At 39.4% G+C, this 14,499-nt stretch overlaps 1 protein-coding gene and 1 pseudogene across 2 annotated transcripts in view; one reads left to right on the forward strand and one right to left on the reverse strand.

Annotated features, from left to right (window-relative positions):
* Window positions 1-14,499, forward strand: part of LOC311593775 (high mobility group protein B2-like) — a 529,125-nt pseudogene that overhangs the window by 269,511 nt on the left and 245,115 nt on the right. The gene's annotated exons all lie outside the window — the stretch shown is intronic.
* On the reverse strand, window positions 5,782-6,711 carry LOC311593467 (olfactory receptor 4X2-like; the record flags this gene model as incomplete). The annotated part of the gene is made up of 1 exon (XM_084774809.1): window positions 5,782-6,711. The coding sequence occupies one exon, from the start codon at window positions 6,709-6,711 to the stop codon at window positions 5,782-5,784; it is 930 nt and encodes a 309-aa protein (XP_084630935.1).

A 14,499-nucleotide genomic window follows, 5' to 3' on the forward strand; every position in this document is an offset into this window, starting at 1 on the left:
GCGTTCTCTGGAGCAGTTCTCTCTAGGAGCGTCTCAAGGTGGAGCAAAGAACAGCCAAACAATACCAAGACCCAAAAAGCCCCAGCCTCCGCTTTGGGTTCATACATATATATCCTTTCAGAGTCTGTACTAGGATGTGTTTCAGCTGGCAAAAATCAAGGCCCCCAAGAGGTGGTTCTACTTTTAAGTGGATTAAACATCACCTGCTCTCTCACAAGTCTTTTCCCTCTTCTATACTTGGGATCAAAACAAAACAAAATGTTTACATCCAATACCTAGCCCACACTTGGGATCAAAACAAAAACATCTTTACATCCACAACAGTCAGTGAACAAACTGAGGGCATCTGAGTGCATGCCAGGGGTTCAGCAGCAGGCCCCTGCTTCCTCTCATGTGTAGAATTTGGCAGTTCAGCAGCTACATCTGAACTAAAGTAGAATGTAAGGTTTACTCCAATAATTTGAAAGTGCTATTGCAGGCTGTTTAGGAGAGTAAATTATACAAGTTAATTGTTAGTTGATCAAACCATGGTCATGTCAATTACTAGTCTATTTTTAATCACAAGAATATACATTCTAGGTGTAACAAATAGATATGAGTCTATAGCTAGATAAGGTAAAATAGTTAGATAAGGTCTTCAAAAACCAGAGACTCCTACAGAATATGGCATTTAAAGATGTTTTTATTGCTTTAAGGATTCTTTGACAATAAGACAGGTTAACTGCTGGCAATACTCAGCCTACCTCAAAGAAGATGATGAGCATCAATGAACCTCCTTATGGAGAGATGGCTTCAAATGTGACAAACAAGCCACTGGGAAAAATGTCCTTGTTTCAGCTACAGACAAAATTCTGCCTAAAAATGGGCAAGCTTGGATGCAGGCAGAGTCGAAGACCAAACTCTGCCAAGACAAGGTAAACAAGTCCTTAATAGTTCCTGCCTCACAAATATGCCTATCAAATATACTAGGATAGAAGGCTGAAGATGATGCTCCAACATTACAGAGGGCTTTGGGTGACTGTTCAGGCAGTAAATTGACTGTGGGTTTTTTTTTTTTTAACCTTTGGAAGCTGCTAACTTGTACTTCTTGTTTACTTAAGTAATTAATTTTATTCTTTCTTAAGTCTCTGATAGAGTTTAAGATCAGATAGTTTAGTTTCACAATTAAGCTTAATTGTTTAGGGGTTAAGATGTTTTTAGGTCTAGATAGATGTTTTAAGTTGATAGAGAAGAGATATAATAGATATTGATTTACATTCAGAATTTTAGACTTACCAAGATAGGAAATATTTTGTTCAAGGTTGCCAAATACAAATAGCCAAAACATCATGAATGTAACATCAATATAATTCCTGATTGTTTTGTGGTTCTTAGTGCTGTATGTAGTTTATTTTATATATATGTAATATTATAAATGTATATGTAAAAAATAAAAATATTAAAAAAAGAGAAAAGATTAAATGTCTCTATCTCTTCTGATTAGTTTTAGGTTGGACTCTATTTTGTCAGATATTAAGATGTCAATGCCTAATTGCCTCTTGGCCTCATTTTATTGGAGTACTTTTGCCCACCCCTTTACTCTGAGGAGACAGTGCATATCTTTAAGTCTAAGATGTGGGTTTTTTTTTTTTTTTACTTTTTTTTTTGTAGAAAGCAGACAGATCTTGTTTGTTAGTCCATTCAGCCACCTGTGTCTTTTCACAAGTTGGGGAATTGAAGTCATTGACATTTAATGTTATTGTTGAAATGTGTATGTTAATTGTGGTCATCATATTGTTGATTTGGGGGTTGCTTTTGTTCTCAATTATATTTTTGTTTTTAGTAATTATGGCTTTATATTTCCTTCCACAGTCTTTCTGTTGTGCTCATTCATCTCTTCAGTCTTAAATAATGCTTCCAGTGTTTTCTTTCGGTTTCTTTATTCTTTATTCTTTATTCTTTCGGTTTCATTAAAAATGTCTGAATAGCAGAAGAGGGCATCAGATCCTATGGTTATGAGCTGCCATATGAGTGCTAGGAATTGAACTCAAGACTTCTGGAAGAACAACCAGAGCCCTTAACTGCTAAGTTATCTGTCCAGCCCAGAAATACATGTTTTTGAGATTGTTTATTTTGTGAACGTTTTTCTTCCTTCTTCAATCATGACAGTTTTTTTTTTTCTGGGTGTATAGTTTAGCTGGTTGTCATAGTCTTTTAAGTCTTGGAATGTGTTGCCCTAGGCTGTTCTTTGAAAGTTTCCACTGAGAATTCAGCTTTCATTCAAATGAGTTTTCATTTATATGTGATTTGCATTTTTTTCTCTTAAAGCTTTCATTATGCTTTCTTCATTATGTATACTTGGTGTTTTAACTATCATATGCCTTGGTGGTTTCCTTTTCTGGTCTTGTTTATTTAATGTGCTTCTTATATCTGAATGGGTATGTCTTTAGTTTGGGGAAGTTTTCTTCTATGATCTTGTTGAAGAGCTGGTCAATACCATTGACTTGGGATTCTTCTCCTATGCCTATAATTTAAAGGTTTGGTTTTTTTTTTTTATTTCCTTTATTCTCTTTGCCTGTGCGCTTTTAAAATTTTCATATTCCTTGCTTATATTCCATAAACTCTGCTTTATCTTTGAGTTCTGGTATTCCTTGTTCTGTTTGATTCTTTCTATTTACAAGGCTTTCCTTTGAGTTTTCTAGCTGAGTTATTGAGTTTCTCACTTTCATCAACATTTAAGCTTGAGTTCTCTTCAATGTTTCTATCTCCCTATTGAGTTCAATTCTCAAGTCTTGCATTGTCTTCATCATTTCTACCAGTTTTGTAGCTGTGACTTCTTGGGCATCACTCAGGCATTTATTCCACATAAGCTGTCTGCCCTTGCTTTCATTGAGCTGTTTGATGAAGTTTATACTTTCTGGGTGGTGTGGGGGAAGTTGAGACAGAGTATTTCTTTCAACAAATTTTAAAAATTATGTTTATTTTTTAACATATACATTATTACACATGGGTAACACAAACTACATACAGCAGGAAGAACCATGAGACAATCAGGAATTATGTAAATGTTACATTAATAGTGATTTGGCTATTTGTATTTGGCAAACTTGAACTGAACATCTTTCCTATCTTGTTGGGTCTAAATTTCTGAATAGAGATTAATATCTGTCATATCTCATCTCTATTAACTTAAAACATCTATCTTGATCTAAAAACATCTTAACCACTAACCTACTAAGCAGAGTACTTCTTAATAGCCTTGGCTTTCATGGAACGCACTCTGTAGACCCGGCTACCCTGAAGTCACAGAGATCTGCCTGCCTCTGCCTCTTGAGTGCTAGGATTAAAGATATGTACCAAGCTCAGAGGGTTTTTTTCCTGTGTCCTGGCACTCATCTAGGAAGTTGTAATTGGCAAGCATTTCTGTAGGACTGGTGGATTTTTGAGAGAATATACTGCCTTGATCTTTCATACTTTTGATATTTTTTTCAATGAGATCTGGGCACGTGGAATTCCTTTGTTCTAAGTCTGATATGGATAGAACAGGTTACATCAGAATCAAGGAAGTGTGGGTTGGTTGGGCCTAGAGGTTGAAAATGGCTTAGGGGAAGTGAAGTCATATTGACATAGGAGACAGTACTGGTTTATAGGATTTGCTTCCTGGTCCAAGCCTGGAGTCTGTGAGGGTGGAAAGGTTGGCTGTTGTGTGGAAAATGCCTATGTGTTTGGAGACAGGTAAAGAGGATCCTGGATGAAGCCCAGAGGTTGACTGTGGTACAGACAGGAGAGGGCAGATTTGGTTGGGGTACTGGGCATGCCATATCTAGTCTAGGTCAAAGGATATAAACCTATAGTCATAAACAAGTCTGAAGATGTAATGCACAGCATGAGAATTATAATTAAAATTATTATAGCTATATGTAGGAGTACACACCTGCAATCCAAGCATTTGAGAATCTGAGGCAGGAGGATTTCTGTAAGTCTGATACAAACCTGAAAAAACTTTCTTTGCTTCTATCATCTGTCTATTATCTATCTATCTATCTATCTATCTATCTATCTATCTATCTATCTATTTTTCTATCTCTCTATAATCTATATATCATCTATGCCTATATCTTATATAGACATATCTATACACTATCTATATATCTGTATCTATCAATCTATCTACCTATCTCTGTCATTTATCTACTTATCTAAATATATATGTACATATATACATATTTCCCAAACAAAATCCAAATTTATACTGAAAATTGGCCACAAGAATGAATTTAAGCACTATAACAAAATAATATATTAATATACTAATTTGCTCACTGCACTAATATTTTCACTGTGCATGCATATATATGTATATATATGTATATATATCCCATGCATACTATATACCTTAAATATGCAGAATATAAATAATACTAATATGTTTCTGAAATGTTTGCAGGCTGCTGACACGAAGGCCTCTACATCTGGACATGTCAATGAGGCATTTCTAAATCCAAAGAGAGAAAGACATGATCATCAAAATAAGAAAACCAGCATCTGTACAGCTTTCTTATGTCCTCTAAAGGGTGCTGCCCCACTGGTGCCTTTGTCCACTATAGGATTCCACCCAAGCTCCCGTATTACACTCAGTTACTGCTAATCTTCTCTAGAAGAATTCCTCAATTTTCTTAGTTGTCATACTTGCCAAAAAGTAAAAGACAACTGTTTTACAGGATATTATTCAGGCTGAGGCGGTGCTAAAGCTTCCTACTTAGCTATCAGGAGGCACATGGTATCGACTTATCGCATTTTGATATGTGAACTTTGGACAGTTGTAAAAGGGGTGTAAATGGTACATATTCACTTTGAAATTAAAGTATTGTTAGGAGATGCCTTAAGATAGTTTTTTTCTTAAGACAGTTTTAAAACACACACACACACACACACACACACACACACACACACACACACACACGCAAAGTTTTGCACAAAGAACTATAGTCAACTGAGGAAATCTGAGAGTGGGATAGGAGTCTTCTCCAGGGAATTGCACCTAACAGATTGTCTAGTCCACACCACCAGCCCTGAAACATAAGTACAAGCTACGTTATATTTGGGAATATTTATGTATGACATATATGCATGCAATAACGGTGAGAAAAGAGGCCATGAATTCAAAGAAGAGAAGAGAGGGATATATGGGAGAGTTTAGAGGGAAGAAAGGGAAGGAAGAAATGTTAATATTATATTTATATTATATATTTATTGTACATAATGTAAAATTGTGATATTTTTATTAATTAAAAGAAATCAGGGTTGCACCACCATGTTAAGTTTATGCTGGTGATCGAACCCAGGGCTTTATGACTGTCAGCACTGTAACAGCTGAGCCACATCCCCAGTCCCCTACTATATTTAATTAAAATGTCTTGATTCTGTGAGGAGCACTTTGCAAGTCAATTTCACAACAAAGGCAACAAAGGCCTTCATTATTCTTCAACAAGGTAAATTCATTGTAGTAAGTCTAAAGGAAAAATCTGAAGGTATAGTTGGATATTTATCTTTGTATATATTTCACATCATTATAGGTATAAAATTTTGAAAAATTCTAAAATGGCTAAGTATATTATAATATATTCATAGCAGGAAATATTTTACAAGTGTTTAAAATAAAAACCTTAGGATGGACCCTACAAAACAACTCTAGAACTAACAAGTCCTATACATATATTATTATTATTTTTTACTTATTTTTGTCCCATCAGTTTGATTTCAACATCATTCAAGGCTCATGACAATACACAGATTCAGCCATTATTTTTGATCTACTTTCATTGTCTTGATCCACAGACTCTTCATGGCTTTTTTCACTTCTACATTTCTCAGGGAGTAGATGATAGGGTTGAGGAAGGGAGTTATCACTGTGTAGAACACAGCTACCATCTTGTCTACAGGCAGAGTTGCTGAAGGTCTCAGATAGATGAAGACACAGGGTGCAAAGAATAAGACAACTACAGTGACATGGGATCCACAGGTGGACAGAGCTTTGCGCCGTCCCTCAGAGCTCTGAGTTCTCAGATGGAACAAGATGACCACGTAGGATGCTAAGAGGACCACAAAGCTGATCACGGACAGTGTTCCCCCATTGGCAACAATCAGCAGACCAATGAGGAAGGTGTCTGAGCAGACAAGTTTAAGCACAGGAAGCAAGTCACAGAAATAATGGTCAATGACATTGGGGCCACAGAAGGGCAAGCGGAAGATGAGAAGGATCTGGGCAAAGGAATGCACAAAGCCTCCCACCCATGCTGTTCCCACGAGGACTGCACATACCTGTCTGTTCATGATGCTGGTGTAGTGCAGGGGCTTGCAGATGGCCACGAAGCGGTCATAGGCCATCACTGTGAGCAGAAACATCTCAACGCCGCCAAAGAAATGCATGAAGAAAAGCTGTGTCATGCAGCCCCACACAGATATGGATTTCTTCTCAGCTAGGAGATCCAAGATGAGTTTGGGGGCTGTCGTGGAGGAATAGCAGATCTCCACAAAGGAGAGGTAGCTGAGGAAGAAATACATGGGGGACCCAAGACTTCTGCTGGCTGCCACGGTGACCACCATGAGGAGATTCCCCAGCACAATGGCTGTGTACAAGAGCAGGAACATCACAAAGCAAACTATCTGTACCTCTTGATTGTCAGTGAGTCCCAGAAAAATAAATTCAGTCACATTGTGTATGTCAGCCATGAGGGAGCAAGTTGGGTGGTTTGTTCTGAAATGACATGAGAAAGATGAGGTATTAGTAAGATGGAGAAGAAAGAGCATACCATGAAAACAGAGAGAAGTGCCAATCTATTATGTGTGGCTGGAAGAGTGGGGGCAAATATGAGAGAATAAAGGTATGGGAGAGACCACCACCAGTGCATAAAGGATGGTTAGAGACTTTGGGGCCCTTACCTTCATCTAATGGGGGCACCAGCAAGAATGTGTATTATCAGGAAAGTCACTTGGTATGCAGAATGTATAATAATCAAAACAGATCAAAGGAAAAAAAAACACTTACAAAACCGTTGTATTTTCTCATGAAGAGGCTGCCAGTTCACTTTCGACCTGTGTTGCATGTCTTTCTATTGCTTTTGAATATTTTTAGCATTATTTGCCCTGTGATCTTCTTTTGTTACTTCTTCTCTTGGTTTGCCGAACAAAGTCTCTCAACCATTTTTATACAGTATCAGTGTTTTCAGAATACATAACATTGTTGTAGTTCCTGTGATGCTCAATATCCCTTATGGGGACCAGAGCTCACCACAGACGTGGCCCTAATCTTTGTCCTTATTACTTATTGATCTTTTCCTTCACTTTAATCCATTTAATTTTCTTCTCTTTCCTGGCACTTTGACTTTCTTCACTCTTATCCTTGACATTTCATGGGTCCATGGAGCCACGGGGCTTTCTTTCAGGACATCCTGCAAGCATAGCATAGCACTCATTACTATGAATTATATTCCCTATTGCAGTGAGATCTCCCCAAAGATGGGGTCTGCCTTGCTCTTCCCTTCATCTTTAATGCTGACAGAGGTCAAAGTTATGAAATGCATTCATTGAAGGTCAGGAGAATAAGTGTAGTTGATGTCTAACTTAGTCTCCTTAGTCAGGTGTTCCACACACTGTAGGTGTTCAGTAAATACCCAAAGAACAGAAGTCTCTGAGGTATGATATTACACTTTAATCCTTCTGGAGTCCCACCCGAGGTCCGGTACAGTGTTTTCTTCAAACAGTCATGCAGGCGTACTCTGGGGAATGCTACATGTCTCACGGCACCAGTCCCTTTACTTTCAAAGTGGTAAGAGCTATCACCACTAAATTAAGCCCATGGTCACAAAGCTCACATTAATGTTTCAGTTACTTTGCTATTCTGAGCATAATGGTTTTATGTTCTTAACTCGCAGACACAGATAATTCTGTGAGAACAGCCCTGGGTCGTGAGGGCTTCCCAGTTACCTGATGGAGATGCATAGGCCAGTAATGGCCCAGACTGTTGTCTCAACAGAGTCACAAGATGAGGATATGTTCCCGTACAGCCTTAGAATTGTAGAGATCCATAGCCTCAGCTTCCCATGAATTAAAAATGAAAGCAAAGCAGATCTGTCTCTCAGATGTTCCTCAGAGAACTAACAACTCAGGAACCTCAGCTTTAAGTTCTCACCAAGAACAGCCAGGGGAGAAGTCATGGTTAAGTGAGAGGTGGAGGGGGGGTCCTCAGGGATCTTTATCCTCACCTCTTCCTTATTAGGAAGAAGATCTTACTGCAAGCAGGACCTCAAAGTCCCTGTGGGAAACAACTTCAGAGATCAGGGAGAAAAGTGAGAAAATGGAACTCGCCCACTGTTCAGAGAGCACTTACATGTGTGGGGAGAGCTCAGCTGCACACCAGGACTGTAGTCATGTGACTTTACAGAAAATTACATCCTTGAAAGAAAAATTTTGGAACCACAGACATGAGGAGACTACTTATGGTGAATTAAGTGTACAGATCTGTGGCTTTCAACTGGGGGTGACTATGCCTGTACAAGACATTTAGTAATGCTTTGATCAATCTGGCTGTGGCACAGGGTGGAGGGAGCCAGTGATTCTGACATTAAGGAGACAGAGGTCAGAGATTCAGACAAGGTGTCCTACAATGCATGGGGTGCTCCTGTATAACAGAATACTTTAGCCGAGGGGTCCATAGAGAATCATTTAAATGAGGTGATTTTTGCAAGAGAGTCTTGGAGAGAGCAGGAATACAAGGCACATACTTCAGCATAATAAAGCCAATATACAACAAGTCTATAGCCAACATCAAACTAAATGGAGGTAAATTTAAATCAATTCCACTGAAATCAGGGACAAGACAAGGCTGTCCACTCTCTCCATGTCTCTTCACACACTGTATACCTTCAACCCCCTAATTTATTGTAATTCATATCAAAGATGAGAGATACCGAAGAGCACATGGTCATGCTTCCATCTATAGGAATCCACAATGACAGAAGTTAGAACAGTCACACTGCGTGTGGTGGTGCACACCTTTCACCTCAGTACTGGGAAGCAGAAGCAGGGGAAATCTCTGAGTTCAAGGCCAGCCAGGTGAATAAAACAAATTCCAGGCCAACCAGGCCTACACAGTGAAATCCTGTCTCCAAAAACCAAATCCAAAACAACAACAATAACAACAACAACAACACACAATAGCAATTAGATCAGTGGGTACTGGATGGGTTGAGAGATTTTCTGAAGAAGTCATGACAGGGGTTCTGGGATGGTATAAATATTTTCTATCTTGCTTGAGATGTTAGTGGCACAGTATATTTGCCAGAATAAATCTTTCAAAAGCCACTGATTTGTATACTTAAGGTCTTTACATTTCACTGGTTGTAAATTTTATGCTAAGAAAGAAGGGTAAAGTATGCCTGGAACAGGGAATCACATGGCGAGAAACATGTGTCCTGGGAGTCAGAATACCTGTCTGTGACCAGGCATTGTGTTTGGTTTCTCTTATGGCAACTGCTGGTGTTCTTTGACACGTATGTTCTCTTTTCTCCTACAATATTTCAACCACCTAAAATTTTATCTGAGTATATATTCGCTGCAATGAAAATTGAATTACTCAGCTTTCCTTCAAGGGAGGAGAGATGTACTTATTTTGTCTTCTGCTTTTCCTTGATAACAGGAATGCTGCCAGTGTGACGCAAGGTTCAATATTCATCTTCAGCCATGAGTGAATGAGGCAATGGAAACTATGTTTTCAAGGATGGAGAAACATGACAGTATTTCTATAGTGAATTGTTTTCTTCTGGAGTTCTATATTCTTTCATATTTTGCTAATTACAACTAAAACTAATCCAAGTGATTTTTTTTGTGGTTGGGCATTTCCATATAGTTTTTGAAATTGCTTTTTAATTGTGAGATAATATATGAGTACCACTTCTATATTTCTTTCTTTTTTATGATTATTACTCTTTTCTTTTAAAAATATTTTAATTTATTCATATTACATCTCAATTGTTATCCCATTCCTTGTATCCTCCCATTTCTCCCTCCCACTTTCCCCCTACTCCCCTCCCCTATGACTGTGACTGAGGGGGATTTCCTCCCCCTGTATATGCTCATAGGGTATCAAATCTCTTCTTGGTAGCCTGCTATCCTTCCTCTGAGTGCCACCAGGCCTCCCCATCCAGGGGACACCACTTGTATATTTCAAAGGTAAATCCCAAGAAAATTGTTTCTTGTTCCTGGTGACCCCAAATGCCTGGCCCTGTTCTTTTAAAGAACTTACAAATGATAAAGATAAGTAATGTTCGCATCACTTGGATGTTCTTTGTTTGTTTAGCATGTGCCGCATATTTGTCACCTGACATTTATCATGCAGGGTTAAATGGGATTATGGTTATTGTTTATTATCAACTTGACTGGATATAGGTTCTCCTAAGATATTGGTGAGGTGCTTCAAGATATATCTTTCAGGATATTTCCACAGAGGATTAACTGAAGGGAGAAGGGCCACCTTGGTTGTGGGTGACACCGTTACATAGGCTGGTGGCATGAGCAGAATAAAAAGGGAAAAAGGAAGCCAGACCAGCACTGGAGTTTTATGATTTCAGCTTTGTGTCTACCAAGAAGTGCAGAACAGCCTCTGTCACATGTCTTTGCTTCCATGATGCCTAAGGGCATCGAATCAAGCAACCATGAATGGACTCCTGAAACAGCAGACCCAGGTAAGTATTCTCTTTTTTAAGTTGTTTCTTTGTGTATTTTACCACAGTGATATGAAATGCAAATAACATAAAACACTGATTCCAAAGAACTGCTAACCAGGACCAGGTGTTTTCAGCCTTAGGGACTAGCTTGCAGGAGGATTTGGAAGAGTTTGAGAATATAAGTAAAAGAAGCCATGGGATGTTGTAACCAAAGCTTTAGAGATTCTGATGGGACTTTAGAAGAACAGAATGACAACAGAAATGCCTACAGACTGTACCCGTGAGGTTTTGGATGGGAACTAGTAGTCTACTAGGAATTGGAGTACTGAGCATTTGTATTACATTTTGGTGAAGAATTTGTGTACATTAAGTGTCCCGACCCATGAGACAAGTTGAACACTGTTCCCTGGAAGAGGGAGTGGGGATTGAAAATGGGGGGGGGGAGGGGGACAGAGACATGAGAAGTATTGAGTCGAGTCTGGAGATTCCTGATCAAGACTCTTTTTATTGCATGTGAGTAGGCTTTATATTGCAAGGTCACCACAAGCTGTATAGTAATCTCACTTACCCTCCCCTCCCCCCCCCCAGGCAAGAATACAACCATCTCCGAAGTTCAGTCTGGTCCATAAGGAGGATGCCTCATAGGTACTGGAACACTTGAGTTCTCCTTTTCTCCTCATTCACAGGGAAATCAAGCAGTCGAGTGCTGTTGACATACATTATCCCAAGAAACAGGTTGAAGAAAATGAGGATCAGGTGTATGTGTCCAATGAAGCTTCATCTCTGACCTCGGGACCATCAGCAAACTCATCCATGCCAGCACCCACTTGACGCACAAGTCTCTCAGATAGCCAGCGTGCAGCATCATGTTCCTGTGAGAAAACACAGACAGAGCTTCGACTACATATTAATACAGGGTTGGGTCCATTCCACAGTCTAGCTAAAGGATCCTTCCATGTCACTCTAGTGACAGATGACTGAGTATTAGTGTACCAGAATTGATTGGCTGTAGAATTTCTTTTGACATCAAGCAGTAAAAATTTAAAATAAAGAGAACATGACTCAAAGCATTTTTAGGTGATTGGCGGTATAGTTCCCCCCTTTTTTACTTTTCGTAAATAAGTTTTTATGGTAGAATGAGCTCGTTCCACCATACCTTGTCCTTGAGGATTATAAGGAATACCTGTAACATGCTTTATAGAAACAGAGTCACAAATTTTATGAAAAGCTTTGCTAACATACCCTGAGCCATTATCTGTCTTGATAGCCCAGACTCTGCCCATCACTGATCCAATTACGTAAAACCTCGAACGTATTGGAAAGCCACTGGTGCTGCGGGGGCACCCTACTTACACTGGACCACTAGGAAAATGTTTTTATGGGTTTTGGTTTCCCAGGTACTTAGAACCTCTGCAGCTGTGGTCTGTTGTGTAACTATTTTCACCAAGTTGAAATCCCTCCTGTAGGGAGCAGGGAGGTTAAGATTCAGGAAGCTCATGGCACTTTAAAGAATCCATGGGCTCGTTTTTGAGACTATATAGAGCAAAAACAATACCAGGGAAGTGAGAGTCTGTGGTGGAGCTGCCTGCAATCTGGGCAGGGAATGAGGGATGCAGCTTTTGTGTGTCGTCACTCATGTTGGTATGAGTTTTTCAGTGATGAAGATGCCTGAGAATCACCCATGCTCTTGAAATTATCCACAGACCACTCATTCATTTGCCAAGTTAGACTTGAGTGGAATCACTTCTCTGCTCCATTTTGTTAATACTTTAATTTCAGTGAATAGAAGTTTGCCCATGTGTCCACAGGAAAAGTCATGCAGAGGGTCCAGGGGAGCCCGGATACTGTCTGAGCTGTAAGCAGGCTTTGGTACCTTCCAGAAGGTGATGTTTTTTTTTCAGGCATGCAGAATGGAAAAGTTATAAGACTCATCTTATAACTTATAAATTTCCATTGTAATTCTAAAGATAGGCCTGGGAGGTAACGCAATATGTGGGTCTGTGAGGATGAAGCCTAAGCTGCAGTAGAGACTCTGGCTTATATTGGAGGTGCCAGAAATGTGAAATATGGGGCAAGGAGAACCATAGGCAGTGAGGGGAGCCAGCCCAAAAGAAAGGCAATGCAGATGCAAAGGGCAGGGCCACAGATGCTGCCTAAGCCCTTTGGAGCTTAGACTATAGTACCACATGTACATGATGCCAGGCACAGTCACAGGATTTAATGTTGGCCATTCTCGATTTTGGTCCTGCTTTGGTTCAATCCTTCCTTGCTCTCTTCTTGTTCCTTCATCTGTGTCTTTGCCTGTTGGGAATGTATAACTTCAAAAAAGTTATGGTCTCCAGGCTAAGAGATTTTGGGTTTTACTGCTTACTTTCTGGTTGCACATGAACTTTGTTTGTTAATTGTCTTCATCACCATTGTGTTTTGGAGGGACTAGGGAAATGTTTTGTCTTACTAAACACAGAGTATATTTAGCTTAGGTAAAAAATGGTGACGTGACTTAAAAGCAATCTCATAAAAACAGTGTTCTGTGGTTACTTTATCACCTCACCTCATGGCTGCTATCTTATTATTGGGAAAAAACTTAAATATGTTAGAGCATCAGACTTGTTATATATTGTTATTTCTCACAGCACAGTAAAGCAAACATATCTGCATAAATATAAGAACAAGATAACAAGGGACAGAAGAACATGAGGAGGGTGCAGACATCTTATGGTCCTCATACATCCAGGACTTACATGTTCCAAAAATAACTAATTAAATTTGATTTCATAGCTATGTTGATTTTCCCCCTAGAAAATGAAGGCGTAACCAGAGAATAGGGAATTTTAACTTCCATGTGTCCAAGGAGTTTGATTTTGCACCACCAAATTCAGCCCTTGAATTAGTTTTTGGCACTTTGTAGGACACAGTAGTATTTGTTGAGTAATTAAGTGAAGGACTGAGTGAAGGGGCAATTGATTCCTTTTTTCAGAGGAAATTTCCTCCATCTTTCACGATCATGGCCACTATCATCACTGAGGGGGAGATGGGGTCCATGGGAACTGAAATAATTTTTTAAAAATATAAACATGTACATGAGTGTGAGAACTGGAAGATTCAGTGGAGACAATCTATGCTAATTAGTTTATATAGGAGTAGAAGTGGGAATATGAGAAGTGGGCAGGTGAAAGCGACATGGCTATAAGCAAATCATTTACTGCTAAATAAAAGTTAGTGGGACACGTAGGTTGTTTCCATAGCCAGAACTTGGAAACAACCTACGTGTCCCTCAATAGAAGAATGGATAAAGAAACTGTGGTACATTTACACTATGGAATACTACTCAGCTATTAAAAACAAGGAATTTCCAAAATTTGTGGACAAATGGATTGAACTAGAAATTGTCATAATGAGTGAGTTCACACAGAAGCAAAAAGAGCTAAATGGTATATACTCACTTATATCGAGACACTAGTCCAAGGTGTACGTCCCCATGAAAAACTGTACCTACCAGAATAGTGGGTAAGAGGGGAGGACATCCTATTGAAACTTTAGGTGTGAGAAGCCTGGGAGAAAGAGGAAATGGAAGGATCCAGTGAGTCCTGGAAAACTACAGGCGAGTCTGGGCCCTGGGGTCCTCCGCAAACTGTGGCAGCAGCCAAGGAAAAAATAGGCAGTAAAAACCTTGAACCCCTACCCGGACTAGCTGATGGACATTCTCCACTGTTGAGTGGAGAAGGAGATCTAACTTTCACACAAACTCTGGTGCCCCATATTTGAACATGTCCCTTGGACGGAGATGCCTGGTGGC

This window comes from Acomys minous (genome assembly GCF_964271855.1).
Source record: "Acomys minous genome assembly, chromosome: 3".
NCBI lineage: Eukaryota > Metazoa > Chordata > Mammalia > Rodentia > Muridae > Acomys > Acomys minous.